Consider the following 18,376-nt stretch of genomic DNA (forward strand, 5'->3'; position numbering starts at 1 on the left):
ATATTTAGAATCATAAAAGTTTTAAAATAGATATCTAAATCATACTATCCGTGTATAGTCTAGAAATATATAAAGAAGTTAGGCGTATATATATATATATATATATATATATATATATATATATATATATATATATATATATATAAATTAAAAATGTGTATGTAGGTACTATAAAGTCGTAATTCAGTGTGTATAACTATCACGTGACTAAGACCCAAGCGATTAGCTATAAGTAGCGCAATCGTACCGGATGACCCCGGCTGGGATCGGCCGAGTGAATGTGCTGTTGATTACACCGCTGATGGACTAGATTCGCTGATTCTGTGAAAATGTTGTCGTTCTGTGATGCCAGACAGCCGAGGATGTTCCCAGAGTACTCGTCCTACGGCCCCCACCACCACCCCCGGCCCCGTATGGACCCGACTAACGATGTGTTTACTTGTCTGTTTGGTGATCTCTTTGTAAAATGGTAGGTGCTGGTTAGACTATGTTACTTCTACTTTTTTAGTCTTGCCTCTTTACTTACCGTGCTGTGTTTTTCCTTTTTTAGTGTTAAATTGTGAGGATTTGTTTTGTTTTAGTAGTTCAGTATGTTAAATGATATTGGTATGTTTTTATGTTGTATTTATATTTTGTTTTACATTTTATGACGATTTTCTCGTTTGATATTTATTGCGTCATACTGCATGTGTATGCTTTGTATGTGTAAGTGATAAATTGTATGTTGTTGTTGACGTTATATTTTGTATATTTATGATACACGGTGTTTGTATGATTGTTTTATTATGTATGTATGTTTCTTGAGTCAGGCTATGTCTATATGTTGTATGTTGTGTGAAATGCCTGTCGTCATAGTCTTGGGGCCCTGGAGGTGTTAGATCAACAGAATTTCAAGTGCCCCCCCCCCCCCCCGGAGAAAAAAGTCTGAAAGAAACACAGTAGATCAAGCCATATGTACATCCTAGCCTAGCTGAATGCTAGTCCAACAATCTGGTTCTGTTATCTGTACGTCCCATACAGCTAGCTATAGCTGTTGGTTCTAGCTAAAGTTCTGCGGTCTAGCTAAAACTGTTGGTTCTAGCTAAAACTGTTGGGTCTAGCTAAAACTGTTGGGTCTAGCTAAAACTGTTGGGTCTAGCTAAAACTGTTGGGTCTAGCTAAAACTGTTGACTCTAGCTAAAACTGTTGGGTCTAGCTAAATCTCTAGCTAAAATTGTTGGGTCTATCTAAATCTCTAGCTAAAATTGTTGGGTCTTGCTAAATCTCTAGCTAAAATTGTTGGGTCTGTCTAAATCTCTAGCTAAAATTGTTGGGTCTATCTAAATCCCTAGCTAAAATTGTTGGGTCTGTCTAAATCTCTAGCTAAAATTGTTGGGTCTATCTAAATCTCTAGCTAAAATTGTTGGGTCTATCTAAATCTCTAGCTAAAATTGTTGGGTCTATCTAAATCTCTAGCTAAAATTGTTGGGTCTATCTAAATCTCTAGCTAAAATTGTTGGGTCTATCTAAATCTCTAGCTAAAATTGTTGGGTCTATCTAAATCTCTAGCTAAAATTGTTGGGTCTATCTAAATCTCTAGCTAAAATTGTTGGGTCTATCTAAATCTCTAGCTAAAATTGTTGGGTCTAGCTAAATCTCTCGGGGGTCTCTCGGGTCTAGCTAAATCTCTCGGGTCTAGCTAAAATTGACGGATTTAGTAAAAATCTTTTGGGTCTAGCTAAAATCGTAGGGTCTAGCTAAAACTGCTGGGTCTAGCTAAATCTCTCGGGTTTAGCTAAAATTGACGGATTTAGTAAAATCTTTTGGGTCTAGCTAAATCTCTCGGGTCTAGCTAAAATTGACGGATATAGTAAAATCTTTTGGATCTAGCTAAATCTCTCGGGTCTAGTTTTAACTGCCAGATCTAGCTAAAACTCGCCCAAAACCTTATGTAACTATTGTGGCGTCTGAATTTTGGGTTCCGTTTTAAAAAAAAACCACAAAACTGATTGCTATTAGTCTGGACAAAAAAATTATAACATTCAAGTTTTTGAAGGCTCTCATATGAAAAAAAAATTCTTTACTTATAACAGTAAAAATAAAAGCGTTAACACAAAACAAATCTTTATCTAAAGATATCTAAAAACCTAATTGAATGCTTCATTTTTTAAAGTTGTAAGTCTGTACGTTTTTTGTTTTATTTTCTGCTTTTTAGTGTATAAGTATTGTAAAAATCTAAATGTGTATCTCTGTATTTTAGTTTTTAAAAAAACAATTAGCACTAGGCTCTATGTCCTCTATCCCAGCGTATCTTTCTTGAGTCGACACTACATTAGTAAAACAGAGGTTTGCTTTATTAATATTATTGGTTTTATTCTCCGCTGTCGCATTAGCTTTTATAGTTCACGATTTTTTAACAGACTTAATTTATTAAAAATCGACCTGTGTTTTCCTTAAATATGACACATGTGCCATTGTCAGTGTAAACTGGTAGCCCAGGAAATGTTTTAAATAATTTAAAGTCAAAGGTTAACAACGCCATGCCATTTCCAAAACACATAGGATCCTGGTGTAATAATAAGAATCTTGTCATTTTCTACATAACTATTCATGTTTTGGTATAAAGTAAACAAGATTTTCTACAGTATTTAACCTTAGATTGTTTAGGTAACTTATACTCAAAATGCACAGGGTAAAACTAGTTTTTTTTAAATGTTAAGTGTACAAGCATAAACTTTGCTTTCGTGGTTTAAATGAGATCAGCATTGTGTAGAGAATTAGGAAATACAAGCGTATCCATTAATCTGTGATTAAAATCACCACAAGAAATTATTTAAAATAAATGAGAACGAGTCTTTGTCGATTAGGACAAACATATTTTACCATGACACCCATCTAAACAAACAGGTTTAGAGGTACTCTACTTTCTACTCACTTTATTGTCGCTAATATTTATTTTACAAATCTCTATATTCAACAGTAGGTCTATTATCTGCTGCTTATTGGCTTGATTGGTCTTTAAGATGTGTAAACATTCCGAAATTAAGTTGTAATGGCTAGCTAACTATATAATTTGAAATTAAGTTGTAATGGCTAGCTAGCTATATAATTTGATAGACCACTAGAGATTCTTGCGTTGGTATCATCGAAATGAAAAGAACCACAGATCCATCATGAACAGCAAGTAAAAGTTGGTCTAATTGTCTCATTGTTTTTACTTGGAAATTCATTCAGTTTTAAAGAGAAATATTTAAATGACAATATTTTTATTTTTGAGGTTCTGTTTGTAAGTGGAACATTGTTTGTTCAGTTTCATTATCAAGATATTTTCCATTACCATTTTTGTATAGACCACCGTCTTTTCCCCTTTATAACGATTTGTGGCCGATTATTGTCGACTCCTAAATCATAACTGGCGGAAAGATGGTGAATTAACTGCTTATTAAAAAAAAAACTAGAATATCATAGCTGTGTATATATGATCTACAAAAGTTACAAATACTGCGACCGCGCAAAATATTTCCGGTAAAATTGGAATTAAATATTTCGTCGGGTCGGTCCGAGTATGCTCTATTTTGTGTGTGCGCGGATGTGCGTGTGTTACTGCGTTAAAACCTAACAATATGAACTGGTTAGTTCCTACCCACAATATCACGTCCTATATCTAGTGTCGTGGCCGTCCACTGTCCTATATCTAGTGTAGTAGCCATCCATCCACGTCCAACCAGGCTCCAGGTTTTCACATCAACTGCTGCCAACACAATTGTTCTTGTCTAGTTCTTGTGTGAGTTCATTGTGTCTGCCGCTACTCTCATTACAATGGTACCTGCTCTAATTAGACTAATTAATTAGAATATTACCTGATGTTGTTGTTAGGTTGACTAATTCGAATGTTACCGTTGATATATAAATAGAAAGGAAAGTTAATTTGATGTTAAGAAGCGATGACACGGACAGTTAAATCTAATTAAATTTAAAATGTATGTAGCGTATGTATACAGTCGTACCGGTGGTTTTAGAGGTAAGAGTTGTAGTGTTAAATGGACGACCATTGTAACGGATACAGTGCTAACATTAGTCTTAAATACACGATCTACAGTTAAATGGATGACTCCTGTAACTAATGAATGTTATTTCAAACAACTGAGGCGGGTTAAATGTATGGTTAGTTGAGCGATGAGTCAAGTAAATACTGAGCTGGTGCCTTGAGATGTCTGTGTTGTGTTAAACAACCTAATTAAAATAACGATTATCTTCAACCTAATTAAAGTAACGACCGCCGATAATCTCTTTGTGTGGGGGCGGAGTGGAAATCACGTGACAATCTGTGACACCACCTAAACTTAATCCGCTTGAGTTAAGCCGTTTAGTACAATTTGTAGGCAATAACGACACATGGAAATAAATTTTTATTTTCTCATGTCAATCGAAGCGATACCTGTAGCTTGACAATAGTTTTTTTCACCACGTCAGTTTTACACTAGTTCTGTCAACGTGTACTTTAATGCAGGATTTAATCTAGATTGAAATATTGCTTCCGTTAAGGTGTACTTTAATGATACTAACTGACTTGAAAATCTTAACGAATGCAATCATATATACAATTTTTTTAATACCCCATAATTGTATTTGGTAAACTGTTGGTGGCTACATATTTTTTTTAAAACTTTGCTATTTGTTGTTTAGATGGGAGGGTGGAGTAGAGTTTTCCATGGTACCCGTGTTTAATGAAGAAGTAAAATGTGTGCCGTGTTTCAACTAATGGAACGCTGTATCTGTCTACTTAGTGTTGGTCTATTTTTTTAAATTAACGAACGTGGAATTTCTGCTGTTGATAATTGCTTATAATTACCTTGATAATTAGCCGCGCGATTGTGTAGTTGAGTAAAACCCGCGCTCAAATAAAACGTGTGTTTGTCCATTTGTTGTCCGCCTAGCTCGCTAATTGCCGTATGTGTCTGTTGACTGGTCCCCTCATATGTGGACATACTTGCTGTAAGATTTATTGCTACATCCACTGCACACAGGCTAGATCCACCAGCCTCTGGCATATTTGTACAGGTATGAATGCTGGCGCCCCAGGAACGGATAGATGCTGGAATGGCGGGAATCGATACCTCTGACATTGATCGGTGCACCATTCATTTCACTAACGATAGTTTGGTTGGGTTGGCTTGACTACGTTTTGGTGCTGGGGGTTCGACTTTTTTTTGGAGGGGAGGGGGTGTTAGAACGCCGTGTTGGCCAATATCCCTTCTCCCTCTATCACACACACTCTCTCTCCCTCTTTCTCTCTCTCTCTCCCTCTCCCTCTCTCTCTCTCTCCCTCTCTCTCTCTCTCTCTCTCTCCGCTGTACCCATATGTTGGCAGTACATGACAGACAGCTCTACCTCTCGTCATATTATAAATCTAACCTTGTAGTACTTATATACTTGTCTGTGTGTGCATGCATATACGCTTTCTGTATCTCTCTCAAATATAAAATCTTATTCTGTGTGTAAAAAAAGTAAATCCGCGTTAGTTACATAGGTCGAAGATTGTGGAATGTCATGAAGGGAAATATTCAATTTAAAAATATAGATCTATAAAACCTTTTATATTTGGCCAGAAAAATTGTAATTTCGGATTAACTTTTCCCAACAAGAGTTCAAGCTTAGTGCTGACATTGCAGGTAATGTCCCTTGCTAGGTCTTGTAGGAATTAAAATTTTAAGATTTTAGATGGCATTTTGTAATTTTAACTTTTTACTCACAAACTGTCAAGTTTTACACTGAAAATTTAAAAAAAAAGATTTAAATAAAACAACCGTAATAAAAATATCCTTTCTAATATTTTATTATAAATGCAACTATCATAGTGTCTACATTCTAACAAAATTTGTAAGAAATGTTATGAAATGTAATGAAATGTAAATCCATGATGAAAATGTAATCAATCAAGACACGAAATATCTCAATTTTGCTGGTATGTTCTGGTATGTTCTGTTGGTTCCAACCGACCATGACGTCATCTAGTCCACTATTACATCACAGGGTGAACGTTTTCTGCGTTATTCAGATTGGAGTTAAGTGACCAATGTTGACCGTGACATAAACTCGCCGCTAGGTTGACCATGATAGATAAGTGTGCTTCGACCCAACACAACAGACGTATAGAGCTCTTTTTTTTATTCAGCACACACACACAAACACACACACAAACCAACCGAAAACTGGCCCGATCAAGAGGAAATATTTTGAACATTGCATTAAATAAAACATTTCATTTAAAAAACCTAACGTGACAGTTTTTAAATATTAAATCAAAGTACACAATAATTGTGTTCATAATTTTTATCTGCCATTTTTTAATCGAATCTCTATCTTTCAGTGATTATATCGTTTCAATAAGTTATTAACTAGTTTCTAAATAAATGTTTGCTGACGTTTTTCTCCCGGGAACGTTTAGATAAATGCTGCACCAGTTGCCTTTTAACAAAAATTGTAGCGTGTTTGTCAGACGTTGAAAAGTTGACGTGTGTGCAAGGTTTCTCAGTTGTTTAGCGAATGTCTTTCTAGTTATTTTTAGCTATTTCATGAAATGTATTTCTTGACTTTCAACTACTTTCTAAAATATCATTCTTTTTACTTTTAACTACTTTCTAAATGTAGGCTATTTCTGCTTATTTTTAACTACTTGCTAAAAATATATTTCTTCACTTTTATTTGCTTTCCAAAATGTATTTCTTTACTTTCAACTATTTCCTAAATTGTACTTCTGTTTATTTTCCACCATTTTCAAAAATGTTTTTCTTTACTTTTTAACTACTTTCTAAAATGTATTTCTTTTCTTTTCAACTACTTTCTAAAATGTATTTCTTTACTTTTCAACTACTTTCTAAAATGTATTTCTTTTCTTTTTAACTACTTTCTAAAATGTATTTCTTTACTTTCAACTACTTTCTAAAATGTATTTCTTTACTTTCAACTACTTTCTAAAATGTATTTCTTTACTTTCAACTTCTTTCTAAAATGTATTTCTTTACTTTCAACTACTTTCTAAAATGTATTTCTTTACTTTCAACTACTTTCTAAAATGTATTTCTTTACTTTTAACTACTTTCTAAAATGTATTTCTCTACTTTTCAACTACTTTCTAAAATGTATTTCTCTACTTTTCAACTACTTTCTAAAATGTATTTCTTTACTTTCAACTTCTTTCTAAAATGTCTATTTGCAACAACTTTAAACATCAAAGAGCAGTTCCACACCATTAAACCAATCTATTCCCTGAGCTATACCCACGGCAACACTAACTTTTAAACCAAGCCCTAGCTATACACACGATACCACTAACTTTAAACGAAGTTCTAGCTATGCACACGGTAACACTAACTAAACCAAGCCCTAGCTATACCCACGGTAACTTTAAACCAAGCCCTAGCTATACACACGGTAACACTAACTAAACCAAGCCCTAGCTATACACACGGTAATTCTAAACCAAGCCCTAGCTATACACATGGTAACACTAACTTAAAACCAAGCCCTAGCTATACACACGGTAACTTTAAACCAAGCCCTAGCTATACACACGGTAACTTTAAACCAAGCCCTAGCTATACACACGGTAACTTTAAACCAAGCCCTAGCTATACACACGGTAACTTTAAACCAAGCCCTAGCTATACACACGGTAACACTAACTAAACCAAGCCCTAGCTATACACACGGTAACTTTAAACCAAGCTCTAGCTATACACACGGTAACTTTAAACCAAGCCCTAGCTATACACACGGTAACTTTAAACCAAGCCCTAGCTATACACACGGTAACACTAAACCAAGCCCTAGCTATACACACGGTAACTTTAAACCAAGCCCTAGCTATACACACGGTAACACTAAACCAAGCCCTAGCTATACACACGGTAACACTAAACCAAGCCCTAGCTATACACACGGTAACACTAAACCAAGCCCTAGCTATACCCACTGTAACACTAACTAAACCAAGCCCTAGCTATACACACGGTAACTTTAAACCAAGCCCTAGCTATACACACGGTAACACTAAACCAAGCCCTAGCTATACACACGGTAACTTTAAACCAAGCCCTAGCTATACACACGGTAACACTAAACCAAGCCCTAGCTATACACACGGTAACACTAACTAAACCAAGCCCTAGCTATACACACGGTAACACTAAACCAAGCCCTAGCTATACACACGGTAACTTTAAACCAAGCCCTAGCTATACACACGGTAAATTTAAACCAAGCCCTAGCTATACCCACGGCAACACTAACTTTAAACCAAACCCTAGCTATACACACGGTAACACTAAACCAAGCCCTAGCTATACACACGGTAACTTTAAACCAAGCCCTAGCTATACACACGGTAACACTAACTAAACCAAGCCCTAGCTATACACACGGTAACTCTAAACCAAGCCCTAGCTATACACATGGTAACACTAACTTAAAACCAAGCCCTAGCTATACACACGGTAACTTTAAACCAAGCCCTAGCTATACACACGGTAACTTTAAACCAAGCCCTAGCTATACACACGGTAACTTTAAACCAAGCCCTAGCTATACACACGGTAACACTAACTAAACCAAGCCCTAGCTATACACACGGTAACTTTAAACCAAGCTCTAGCTATACACACGGTAACTTTAAACCAAGCCCTAGCTATACACACGGTAACTTTAAACCAAGCCCTAGCTATACACACGGTAACACTAAACCAAGCCCTAGCTATACACACGGTAACTTTAAACCAAGCCCTAGCTATACACACGGTAACACTAAACCAAGCCCTAGCTATACGCACGGTAACACTAAACCAAGCCCTAGCTATACACACGGTAACACTAAACCAAGCCCTAGCTATACCCACTGTAACACTAACTAAACCAAGCCCTAGCTATACACACGGTAACTTTAAACCAAGCCCTAGCTATACACACGGTAACACTAAACCAAGCCCTAGCTATACACACGGTAACTTTAAACCAAGCCCTAGCTATACACACGGTAACACTAAACCAAGCCCTAGCTATACACACGGTAACTTTAAACCAAGCCCTAGCTATACACACGGTAACACTAAACCAAGCCCTAGCTATACACACGGTAACTTTAAACCAAGCCCTAGCTATACACACGGTAACTTTAAACCAAGCCCTAGCTATACACACGGTAACATCTCTCGTTGATTGAACCTGCCGGTTGCCTTGAATATTTTAGCACCAGATGAATCAGGTACTGGATCAGGTACAAATAGTTTGCCTGAAATATTCCTGTCAGATCTCACGTGTGTCGACTGATGTGTTCTAAAACTGCTGGAATCTAGACTCACTGTCTGCCCAATGATAAAAACCCAGTTCTAATCATTGCACAATGTGGGCTGCCTTAAAAACTAGGGAATGCATCAGAAAATGGCGATTGAAAGGTTTCTCACTGATTCTGTTTTATGATTCATTAGCGCCTAATGAGTTTCTCTAACATGGGTGTCTTTCTACACTAGCTGTTATTTATTCGCTGGGATGGGTAGGACAAATATTAGGACATGCAACCTATGATAGGACCCAGTATGAGAGTCAGTAAATAGGACAGCAGTTCGGACCGTGCTACGTCTGAATAATTCCTGACCATCGGGTCGCTCGCCATGTAGTCTCATTGTCAGTGTGTCAAACACAATCCCTGTGTCCGTGTGTCACAGTCCCTTGTTAGCTGTGGTCGTCAACTTCAAGCCATTTATTACTTACTGTCTACAACATCATGCTGTCATGTTTGGTTGGTTTAGTCTCTTCCGTTTTGTACGTGTCTGTACATACAATGATGTATCTATACACATATGTGAGTGTTTGTGTGTGTGTGTGTCAGCAAATCAGTCTGATGTAACTGATCAATAATTAGCAAATGTAGGCGATCTGTTGCTTAATGATTTTACCACAGCGTTTGTCATTAGTGAGTTGAAATCAGGTGCATGACGTCACGAGTACTTATACTTGTTTAACTGCTCATTACATCCGGCTAAAAATAGAAGGCACATATTCTCTAGCCTGGAGCTCTAACCTGAACGGTGGAGGAGACCACAACCTCTACCACAACCTCTACCACAACCTCTACCGCTAAGTCTGGTCTACATTCTGTTGTTTCAACTGTTTCACTGTTTAAACTGATTTCGTCACTTTTAAAAAATAAGTTCTTAGTTTGTAGTCGAGTTGTATTCAACCAACTTTGCCGGAAACATCAAAGTTAACAGTTTAAAATCTATATATACATGTATGTTATATTAAATTTAGTTATTTTAAAAAAAAAATATCTTTTATAATAATATCTATTTTATAAATATTACATATTTTTTAAAAGAAATATCTATTAATGTCTATTTTTAAAATATCAATTTATTTAAATTGTTTACTTTTCCGTATCGACAGTCGGCAGACGCATATCTGCTGTTTTCTTTTTATCCGTAGCTCTTGTAATGGTTTGATCGGTCAAGAAATGCGGAAATGTTAATTAGGTTTAGAATTCGCTGATTAAGTCTCGGTCTCGAAATGAAGTGTGTGTTTTAGACCGATCATAGTTTTCATGCGGATGTACCGAATCTGCCTAGCTTGTATAAGCTGTATACCGAAAAGGCCTAGCGTGTACAAGTCCATGTACCGAATAGGCCTAGCTAGTATAAGCTGTTGTACCGAATAGGCCTAGCTTTTACAAGCCCATGTACCGAATAGGCCTAGCTAGTATAAGCTGTTGTACCGAATAGGCCTAGCTTTTACAAGCCCATGTACCGAATAGGCCTAGCTAGTATAAGCTGTTGTACCGAATAGGCCTAGCTTTTACAAGCCCATGTACCGAATAGGCCTAGCTTGTACAAGCCCATGTACCGAATAGGCCTAGCTTTTACAAGCCCATGTACCGAATAGGCCTAGCTTGTACAAGCCCATGTACCGAATAGGCCTAGCTTGTACAAGCCCATGTACCGAATAGGCCTAGCTTGTACAAGCCCATGTACCGAATCGGCCTAGCTTGTACAAGCCCATGTACCGAATCTAGCTTGTACAAGCCCATGTACCGAATCTAGCTTGTACAAGCCCATGTACCGAATCTAGCTTGTACAAGCCCATGTACCGAATCTAGCTTGTACAAGCCCATGTACCGAATCTAGCTTGTACAAGCCCATGTACCGAATCTAGCTTGTACAAGCCCATGTACCGAATCTAGCTTGTACAAGCCCATGTACCGAATCTAGCTTGTACAAGCCCATGTACCGAATCTAGCTTGTACAAGCCCATGTACCGAATCTAGCTTGTACAAGCCCATGTACCGAATCTAGCTTGTACAAGCCCATGTACCGAATAGGCCTAGCCTGAACACAATTTGTCAAGCCATTTCTCTCACCCAGGCAGGGCTGACCGCCCCATTCAATGGTGAACTCTGTCACAAGGTCAAGCGGTCACACCTGGACAGTGTACCTCGTGACCTCCCGGCTACCTGACCTCTCTGGTCACCGTTAGGTTCACCTTTTTACTACCTGTTGGTGGGGTTTGACACATTCCACATGGTGGTATTTGATTTAAACCACATTTCAACAGATTGGTGGGATTTGATTTAAACCACATTTCAGAAGATTGGTGGGATTTGATTTAAACCACATTTCAGAAGATTGGTGGGATTTGATTTAAACCACATTTCAACAGATTGGTGGGATTTGATTTACACATGCCAAAAGATTGGTGGGATTTTATTTCATACACATTTCAAAAGATTGGTGGGATTTTATTTCATACACATTTCAAAAGATTGGTGGGATTTTATTTCATACACATTTCAAAAGATTGGTGGGATTTTCTTTACACATGTCAAAAGATGTTACGTTGAAAGTCTGGATCTAGCGCCCTACCTCATGCACTAACGGCAGCTCTAGTCCCGAGCCAAGTCAGCCCACAGTACCCATACTACGCCATCACCAACTAATTGACGACTACACCAACACATTTCTAATCCGTTCTGTGCAGTGTCGACCATCTAACGAACCGTAGCCAACATAAAAAAATGAAATCTCTAGAACTGATCTAGGGATAGCAGCTATGACTCTATCAGTGGGAACTAATTAATGGCACCAAACGTAAGCCCGGGCTATGGTAAATTAGGAAAATATGGCGTAGGCATGTTTAATCCAGGGGGAAAAACTCGTAAAAAAGTTTCGTCATTTTTTTAAAAAGAAAATTGACTGCGTAAATAAATAATAAGCAAGTAGATTTGAAATGTTGGTTTTCCCGTGGCGCAGATTGTGGCAGCAACTGCCGCTGTAGGTGGACTTGGTGGGTTGGTGGAGGATGTGATGCTATCTCACTAGTCGCTGACACGCCGACACACAATATGTGGCTTTGTGGTACGCGCGGTGTGAACTGTGCAGTGTACCGGCTGAACCCTGGCGGCGTGCCAGCTATTGACTAGCAGCCAACTCCTGGGTTGGTCTTGTACGCCCGTCACGCCTTGTCGCACCCACCCCTCGCCTTTCTTCCCCCCCTTCCCCCCATACCTTCAGTAGAACGCAAGACGCTATCCTTGTGTTTCCACAATCGTCTATGTTTTGAAAGCTGGAACGTAATGCAAACCTCCGTGGAAACGTTTTCAATTATTTCAACTCTTATTAGCATCAGCACACGTTTTTATTTACATGAAGCTTAATTAGTTATTTAATTATATCAGTTAATGTATCGAATACAAGAAGTATATAACAGTTATAAATAGAAATTGTTACATTTAGCTCAGGAAGTGTGTTGAATAAAATGTATGTCGTATAATATGTCTATCGTGTAACATAAATGTCCTGTAATATATATGTCGTGTAATATGTATATTGTCTAATATTTGTGTCGTTTATTAAACGTAAGATGGATCCCTAGAGTGACGTAACCACACTATACCTTTGTCAACATGCTCATTTTTTTTACCTTTGTATACCTCCACGTGTGTGTACCTGTATACAACACCCACCTCTGTAATGTGTAATGACGCTGAGAGCGGCGTGATGTGTAGTAATACATAGTTGATGTGTGTGTCAGAATGCACCGTTGTTGTGTGTACTTGGTGCTAACACACACACACAGACGCACACATAGACACACACACGCGCGCACACACACAGACACACACACACACAGACACACACACACACACAGACACACGGCTTTACCTTCACGGTATCGAACTAACTAATCAATTTACTGGTGTATCGAGGCATTCTTTTGTTTCTCAAATACACACACCTTGTAGCGTATCGAAGCATTCTTTTAGGCCTGTTCATGAGCGTATCGAAGCATTCTTTTAGGCCTGCTCATGAGCGTATCGAAGAATTCTTTTGTATCATTCCTGTTCACTAGCGTATCCCACGGTTCTTTTGTCTATTGCGTGCACTTGTTTGTTGCGTAACAGTTCAATGGGCTTTAGCTGTGCATTAGGTGGGGCTAATCTGCGACAGTTAACTGCGCATTAAAAGTAGCGTTAAAGTAAAACCAACCTACATTCTGTAGGGTACAAACATGCGCCCTGCACTTGATGTTTGGCAAAATAAGTCTTATTGCGGCCATGGGTTTTAGCCTCTTACTAATATGTAATTTACAAATGTGTAAATTACAAAAGTGTAATTTACAAATGTGTATTTACAAAAGTGTAATTTACAAATGTGTAATTTACAAATGTGTTTTTACAAATGTGTAAACAAATGTGTAATTTGTATGTAATTTACAAATGTAATTTGTATGTAATTTACAAATGTAATTTGTATGTAATTTACAAATGTGTAATTTGTATGTAATTTACAAATGTGTAATTAAATTCTTGTTTCAAACTGGAACGCCTGTACAGTAAAAGATCTTGTTGTCTCTGTATTAATTAACGACAACTTGTGGATTCTACTTGTTGCAACACATGTAGGCAACACTAAAACTGTACCAACCCGTCTCTAAACCTTTTCTTGTACCAACCACTAACCCTGAACCAACCCGTCTCTAAACCTTTTCTTGTACCAAGCACTAACCCTGAACCTTTGAATGTTTTCCAGTTTTGATGACCCAGGCGGTATGGAGCACATGCCCCACCACTACCGCTCCCTGGATCACTCCCCCACGGACGGCATGGGGTGCGGCAAGGCCCGGAAAAACAAAGAGGACAAGTACTGCGGGGTGTGCGGCGACAGGGCCCTGGGCTACAACTTTGACGCCATCTCTTGCGAGTCGTGTAAAGCTTTCTTTAGGCGGAACGCGCCCAAAGGCCTGGTAAGTTTTTCGGATATTCCCGTCCCGTGTACAGCTATAGGTCATCAGACAAAACACTGGACACCACATCTGACGTCACATGCCGGGGGTAGGGGGTGCTGACCGCACCGGATGACACCATTAAAGAGTGTGACGTAACAACGAAAGGCTGCCAATTTGAATGAAAGTGCTGCCCCATTTCGTGTAATTATTGAGGCATCTTAGGGCAAAGGGCGACATTTTTCGTGATGGGGGAAACATCAAATTTTCTATAGGTTTAGGACTTAAGTACAATCGTTGGTGGAGTGGGGGGGGGGGGGGGTTCATACCGAATGTCATCCGACCTAGCGACGCCACTTCACTAAATCACTAGACAGATCAGTAGAATGAATGAAGGCACATGTTTTTTTTTTTTAATCTCATTACGGTGTAATCAAACCAAGCTTCATCAGACAAAACTTGTATTTTTCAAAAGACTAAAGTTTTTTGTGTTTGCACTGGCCATTGGCCAGCTGTTTACGACATCTCCCCCCCCCCCCCCGTATGGCCAGTGGCCAGATTCCTCCAACAACCCCCTCCCCCCAGGGCCAGGGACGCAACTTGCAAACATGGATGTTTGTCGTTAGTCTGTGTGTCCTTGTGAGGGCTGTCCTCTCCGTAGCCTGACCAAAATTCCCACAATTCCCACAATTCCCACAATTCCCACAATTCCCACAATTCCCAAAATTCCCAAAATTCCCACAATTCCCACAATTCCCACAATTCCCACAATTCCCACAATTCCCCGGCATTAAGACGGTTGGTTCCTCTTCACTAACCCACCTGGCTCGTTTTAAAACACACAAAAATCAAAGCAGTGTGGGGGAGGGAGGGGGTGTTTATGGTAGTCAGGCGGATGTTGTGTGTGGTAAAGATGGCGTGTAGCGTGCATGAGTTACAAACACTCATGCTACAGATGTATATTTGGAAGATGAGTAGTTAACACTCGATGTGTAGGATATGATAGAACGTAGTTTTACTAGACACTTTACGATAGTCTAGAAATCAAGAAACTTTCTGATCCTGTAGCTATCAAGAAACTTTCCGATCGTGTGGCTATCAAAAACATAACTTTCCAAAACTGTAAATGTAAAACGTAAGTTCCCGATATAAATGTAAAGAAATGCAACATTCCGTCAGTGTGCATGCCTGTATCAAATGTGGATGACGTTAGCACTAGGTAACACACGTCAGCAACAGACATCCATCAAACATCTACACAACTTCCTTGACTTGCCCCCCCCCCCTCACACACACATACACTCTCACACATACATACATACATCAACCTCTCAACAAAAACCAGTCGGACCTTATCAGCAGTGAAAAAAATTATTTCTGGCATAAAAGTACAGTGGCCGTCTAAACCATTGTGTCGGGATTAGATGTAGGATTATTGTTGGGATTAGATGTAGGATTATTGTTGCGGTTAGATGTAGGATTATTTTTGGATTAGATGTTGGATTATTGTTCGATTATTGTTGGGATTAGATGTAGGATTATTTTTGGATTAGATGTTGGATTATCGTTCGATTATTGTTGGGATTAGATGTAGGATTATTTTTGGATTAGATGTTGGATTATCGTTCGATTATTGTTGGGATTAGATGTAGGATTGTTGTTGGGGTTCGAAATAGGATTATTTTTGGGATTCGATGTATGATTATTTTTGGGATTAAATGTTGGATTATTGTTGGGATTAGATGTAGGATTATTGTTAGGGTTAGATGTAGGATTATTGTTGGGATTAAATGTAGGATTATTGTTGGGATTAAATGTAGAATTATTGTTGGGATTAGATGTAGGATTGTTGTTGGGATTAAATGTAGGATTATGGTTGGGATTATATGTAGGATTATTGTTGAGATTAGATTTAGAATTATTGTTTGAGAATGTATTAACAGTTCTGCTGTTCTATAAAGATACAAAATGTACACGTTTGTAGTCCGTCACACTTTCTCTATCCCCCCCCCCCCACACACACACATATATAAATCTTCCTATATCTCTTTGTTAGCTGTGTGCATTACGGCGTCTTTGTTGGATTGTTGTAGTTCCATATCAAATTGGTGTTAGTTTGTTGTAGTTCTATTTCCAACTTTCGGTTGTTGTAGTTTTATATCTTATTTTTCTTGGTTTGTTTGTAGTTCTATGTAAACTTTTTGTTAAGTTTCTTGTAGTTCTATGTAAACTTTTTGTTAAGTTTCTTTTGTTTGTTCTGTTATAGTTCTATATCTAATTTTTGTTTGTTTGTTCAGTTATAGTTCTATATCCAATTTTTGTTTCTTTGTTTAGTTATAGTTCTCTATCCAATTTTTGTTTGTTTGTTTAGTTATAGTTCTATATCCAATTTTTGTTTGTTTGTTTAGTTATAGTTCTATATCCAATTTTCGTTCGTTTGTTTGTAGTTCTCTATCCAATTTTTGTTTAGTTATAGTTCTCTATCCAATTTTTGTTCGTTTGTTTAGTTATAGTTCTATATCTAATTTTCGTCTGTCTCTTGTAGTTCTGTATCCAAATTTTGAAAAACAAAAGTTGTTTGCGTTAAGTACCAGTTGTATAAATTAGCTATTAGTTCAATCTAAATTTGTGTTCGTTGTTTATTCGTTCTATTTTTATTTCTGTTTATAATTTTTTTAAATCTGTTGTAAGCTGTATATTTTCTAGTGTAACTGGTTCTTGTAATTTATGGATGTAATTTGTTAGTTGTAATGTGTCGGTGTAATATGTATATTACATGTTGGTGTAATCTATTACATGCTGATGTACTTGTCTGGTGCCTATTACATGATGGCGTCGTGCGACTTGTTAGTGTATACTCGACACTCACAAACTTGACACGCACAAACTTGACACTCCCAAATAGCACGGCACACACATAAATCTTTCTTGTCGCTCTATCTAGGTCATCCAGTGCAACAGTAACGCGGTTGACCTTGTGTCTATATTTAGACCAGATAAACATAAGATACCTCCTACAGTACAGGCTTTTTTCGCCTGGGGTCTGTACACATGGCTTTTACCGTACACATTTCATGTGTTTTACCGTACACGTTTCATGGGTTTTACAGTACACATTTCATGGGGTTTACAGTACACATTTCATGGGTTTTACAGCACACATTTCATGGGTTTTACAGTACACCTTACACTTTCATGGGTTTTACTGTACACATTTCATGGGTTTTACAGTACACATTTCATGGCTTTTACAGTACACCTTACACTTTCATGGGTTTTACAGTACACATTTCATGGGTTTTACAGTACACATTTCATGTGTTTTACAGTACACCTTACACTTTCATGGGTTTTACAGTACACACATTTCATGGGTTTTACAGTACTCACTTACATTTCATGGATTTTACAGAACACCTTACATTTCATTGGTTTTACAGTACACACATTTCATGGGTTTTACAGTACACACATTCCATTGGTTTTACAGTACTCACTTACATTTCATTGGTTTTACAGTACACACATTTCATGGGTTTTACAGTGGTCCTTGCATTTCCATTTCCATGGTTTTTAAAGAGGTCTTAAGATTTTATGAGTTTTGCATTGACCGTTACACTTCCACTTAATTCTGACCACTGTCCTGTTTGTGTCCTCCACAGGACTACTTCAAATGTCCTTACGAAGAGAAATGTAAGATGGACGTGTCAAACAGGAGGTTCTGCAAGAGGTGCCGGTTACGTAAATGCTTTGAGATCGGCATGAGGAAGGAGTACATCCTCACAGACGAGGAGAAGATGAGGAAACGTCAGAGGATTGAGGAGAACCGGTAATTGATGGTGGATGTTGTCCGTCAGTCACACGACAGACAGTCAGTCATACATAAGTCAGTCAGTCATACATAAGTCAGTCAGGAATACAGCAATCATTTAGTCAAACAATTGACACTTATAGTAGACAGGCATAAAGAAATACAGTTATAAAACTGCATGTCACAAAAATATTTAGAAGACTTATGAACTCATATATAAGCAGATGCAACCATTGTTTATATATGAACACTTACATAAGGTGACGTAATTATTATTGACATATTGAAACAAACTTTGACCAGTCTGTGTGTCAGTTG

The 18,376-nt window shown here is 37.9% G+C and overlaps 1 protein-coding gene across 17 annotated transcripts in view; it reads left to right on the plus strand.

Annotated features, from left to right (window-relative positions):
* The window catches only part of LOC131943742 (nuclear hormone receptor HR96), a 151,988-nt gene that overhangs the window by 128,840 nt on the left and 4,772 nt on the right, over window positions 1-18,376 (plus strand). For 15 of the 17 annotated variants that reach the window (XM_059303989.1, XM_059303974.1, XM_059303981.1 and 12 more), the window contains 2 exons: window positions 14,055-14,268; window positions 17,910-18,076. In XM_059303989.1, coding sequence (XP_059159972.1) covers window positions 14,055-14,268; window positions 17,910-18,076 — 381 coding nt within the window. Of the gene's footprint in view, window positions 1-165; window positions 470-14,054; window positions 14,269-17,909; window positions 18,077-18,376 lie in introns of all 17 variants that reach the window. The other 2 variants (XM_059303983.1, XM_059303984.1) reach the window with 1 other exon arrangement.

The sequence above is a fragment of the Physella acuta genome, unplaced genomic scaffold (assembly GCF_028476545.2).
Source record: "Physella acuta isolate Inbredline_101_S28 unplaced genomic scaffold, ASM2847654v3 ptg000466l, whole genome shotgun sequence".
NCBI classification, from domain to species: Eukaryota; Metazoa; Mollusca; class Gastropoda; family Physidae; genus Physella; species Physella acuta.